Here is a 2,474-nt window from a genome sequence, read left to right on the forward strand (position 1 = left end):
TCTAGTGTGCCGCGGCTAAGGTGCAGCTGCAGATCTGAACCGTTCAACTTGTTTTAGCTTGATCTGAGCCATTCGGAGTCTGTTTCTGGTGATCCAATAGTGCTTTCCAACTATTTGGAGTATTCCGGACACATCTGTATGGTCAGAATTTGAAAATTCCATTTTGAACATTTGCAGATTTTTAAAGACAACCAATGGCAAACACAAACAACTTCTTTCAGCCCTAGTTTCCAAAACTCAGCAAGGAGGACTATGAAAATTGGAGTATTCAAATGCAAGTCCTGCTAGCCTCACAAGATTTGTGGGAGTTAGTTGATTGAGGATATGACGAGCCAGCTACTCTCAAAGATGAAGGAAATTTAAATGATGCTTAGAAGACGACGTTAAAAGATTCAAGGAAGAGAGATAAAAAAAGCCTTGTATCTACTCTATCAAGGCATTGATGAGTCAAGTTTTGAGAAGATTTTAGTAGCAACAACCTCTAAAGAGACATGGAGTATTCTACGAAATTCACACCGTGGAATTGAGAAGACGATCAGAGTTCGACTCCAGGTGTTATGTGGCGAATTTGAGATGCTGCACATGAATGAGAATGAGTCAATTTCTGAGTACTTTAACAGAATATTGACCATTGTTAATCAGATGAGAAGATATGGAGAAAAGATGGAATCTCTTCAAGTGATAGAGAAGATTCTCCGATCACTCAGTCCAATGATCGAGCACGTGGTTGTAGCAATAGAAGAGTCCAAGGATCTCAGTGCCATGACCACTGATGAGTTGATGGGCACACTTGAGATCCATGAACAAAGGATCAACAAGAAGACTCCCTCAAGTTCTCTAGAGCAAGCTCTTCAATCAAAGTTGTCATTCAGAGATGATAGAAACGAGCAAGAGGGAACATCACAAAGAAGCCAAGGAAGAGGTCGTGGTTACAATAACCGAAGTTCTGTTTTTCGAGGAAGAGACGGAAGAGGTCCAGCCAGAGAAGGAAGAAATCAACCACACTTTGCTCCAAGAGGAAGAGCAAGAGGTAGATGAGGTGGTTACAACAACCGACCAAGATTTGACAAAAGCAATATTTAGTGTTACCAATGCCACAAGTTCGGGCATTACAGCAATGAATGCCGAAGTAGAGCAACAACAGACGCTGGAGAGCAAACAAATTTTGCCGTGGAGGAAACAAACATAGTTGGACCTGTAGTCCTGTTTGTTCACCATGGAGACACTGAAAACCAAAACAATGTTTGATATCTAGATTTGGAAGCCAGTAATCACATGTGTGGTAAAAGAGAGTTGTTCATTGAGCTTGATGAGACTGTACAAGCACAAGTCTCATTTAGTGATTCTGCAAAGGCTCCAGTGAAAAGAAGAGGTAATATTCTGATCAAGCTCAAGAATGGAGATCATGATTACATCTCCAATGTTTATTATGTTCCTGCCATGAAGAACAACATTTTGAGTATGGACAACTCCTAGAGAAAGGATACGACATCAGCATGAACGATTGTCATCTTACCATCAAAGACAATCATAGTAATTTGATCGCTCGGGTGAGAATGTCCAAGAATCGGATGTTTGTATTGAACATCCAACATGATGCTACGAAGTGTTTAAGTGCCATCATCAAAGACAAAGACTGGCTATGGCATTTGAGGTTTGGATATCTCAACTTTGGAAGCTTGAAGTTGTTGTCAAGCAAGAATATGGTGAAAGGGCTCCCTCATATTGCTCATACTAATGAAGTCTGTGAAAGCTGCATTCTTGGCAAGCATCACAGAACTAGCTTTGCCAAAGAAGTGAAGTAGAGAGCAACAAAGCCGCTGGAGCTAATGCACACTGATGTGTGTGGTCCATTAAAGCCAATGTCAAATGGACAAAATAGATATTTTCTCACCTTCGTTGATGATTATAGCCGGAAGACATGGGTGTATTTTCTTAAAACAAAATTGGAGGTGTTCAGTATCTTCAAAGAATTCAAAGCTTTTGTAGAGAAGCAAAGCGGCTACTACGTCAAGACATTGCAATCAGATCAAGGTGGAGAATATACATCAAATGCTTTCGAGAATTATTGCAAAAAGTAGGGAATCAAGCATCAAACAACACCATCCTATACGCCACAGCTGAATGGTGTTGCTGAAAGGAAGAATCGCAGAATCTTAGATATGGCAAGAAACACGTTAAAAAGAAAGGGACTGCCCAAGCAATTTTGGGCTGAAGTTGTATCATGTGCTGTGTATTTGTTGAACAGATATCCAACCAGGAGCCTTCATTCTATGACTCCAGAAGAAGCTTGGAGTTCACATAAGCCAAGTGTCAACCATCTCAGAATATTTGGGTGTGTTGCGTACACCAAGATTCCAGAAGCAAGAAGAACCAAGCTCGATGATAAGGGAGAAAAATGTATCATTGTCGGATATGGAGATAGAACAATGTGATACAAGTTGTATAATCCTATTACCAGAAAGGTGATCATG

General features: G+C 40.5%; 1 protein-coding gene across 1 annotated transcript; it reads left to right on the forward strand.

The window, feature by feature from the left end:
• The first annotated feature begins 582 nt into the window (after window positions 1–582).
• On the forward strand, window positions 583–1,805 carry LOC114308196 (uncharacterized). The gene is made up of 3 exons (XM_082889559.1): window positions 583–1,030; window positions 1,256–1,372; window positions 1,447–1,805. Exons 1-3 carry the CDS (start codon window positions 583–585, stop codon window positions 1,803–1,805), a joined length of 924 nt encoding a protein of 307 aa, XP_082745685.1.
• Window positions 1,806–2,474: the final 669 nt, after the last annotated feature.

The sequence above is a fragment of the Camellia sinensis genome, chromosome 9 (genome assembly GCF_055761805.1).
Source record: "Camellia sinensis isolate YWXY chromosome 9, ASM5576180v1, whole genome shotgun sequence".
Taxonomy (NCBI): domain Eukaryota; kingdom Viridiplantae; phylum Streptophyta; class Magnoliopsida; order Ericales; family Theaceae; genus Camellia; species Camellia sinensis.

Excerpts from the sequence above, each read along its gene's own strand:
- LOC114308196 (XM_082889559.1), top strand. The coding sequence starts at position 583 with ATGAATGAGAATGAGTCAATTTCTGAGTACTTTAACAGAATATTGACC. Across the intron at positions 1,031-1,255 it reads TCCAAGAGGAAGAGCAAGAG|ATTTGGAAGCCAGTAATCAC; the intron begins GTAGATGAGGTG and ends TTTGATATCTAG. Across the intron at positions 1,373-1,446 it reads GGCTCCAGTGAAAAGAAGAG|AACAACATTTTGAGTATGGA; the intron begins GTAATATTCTGA and ends CCTGCCATGAAG.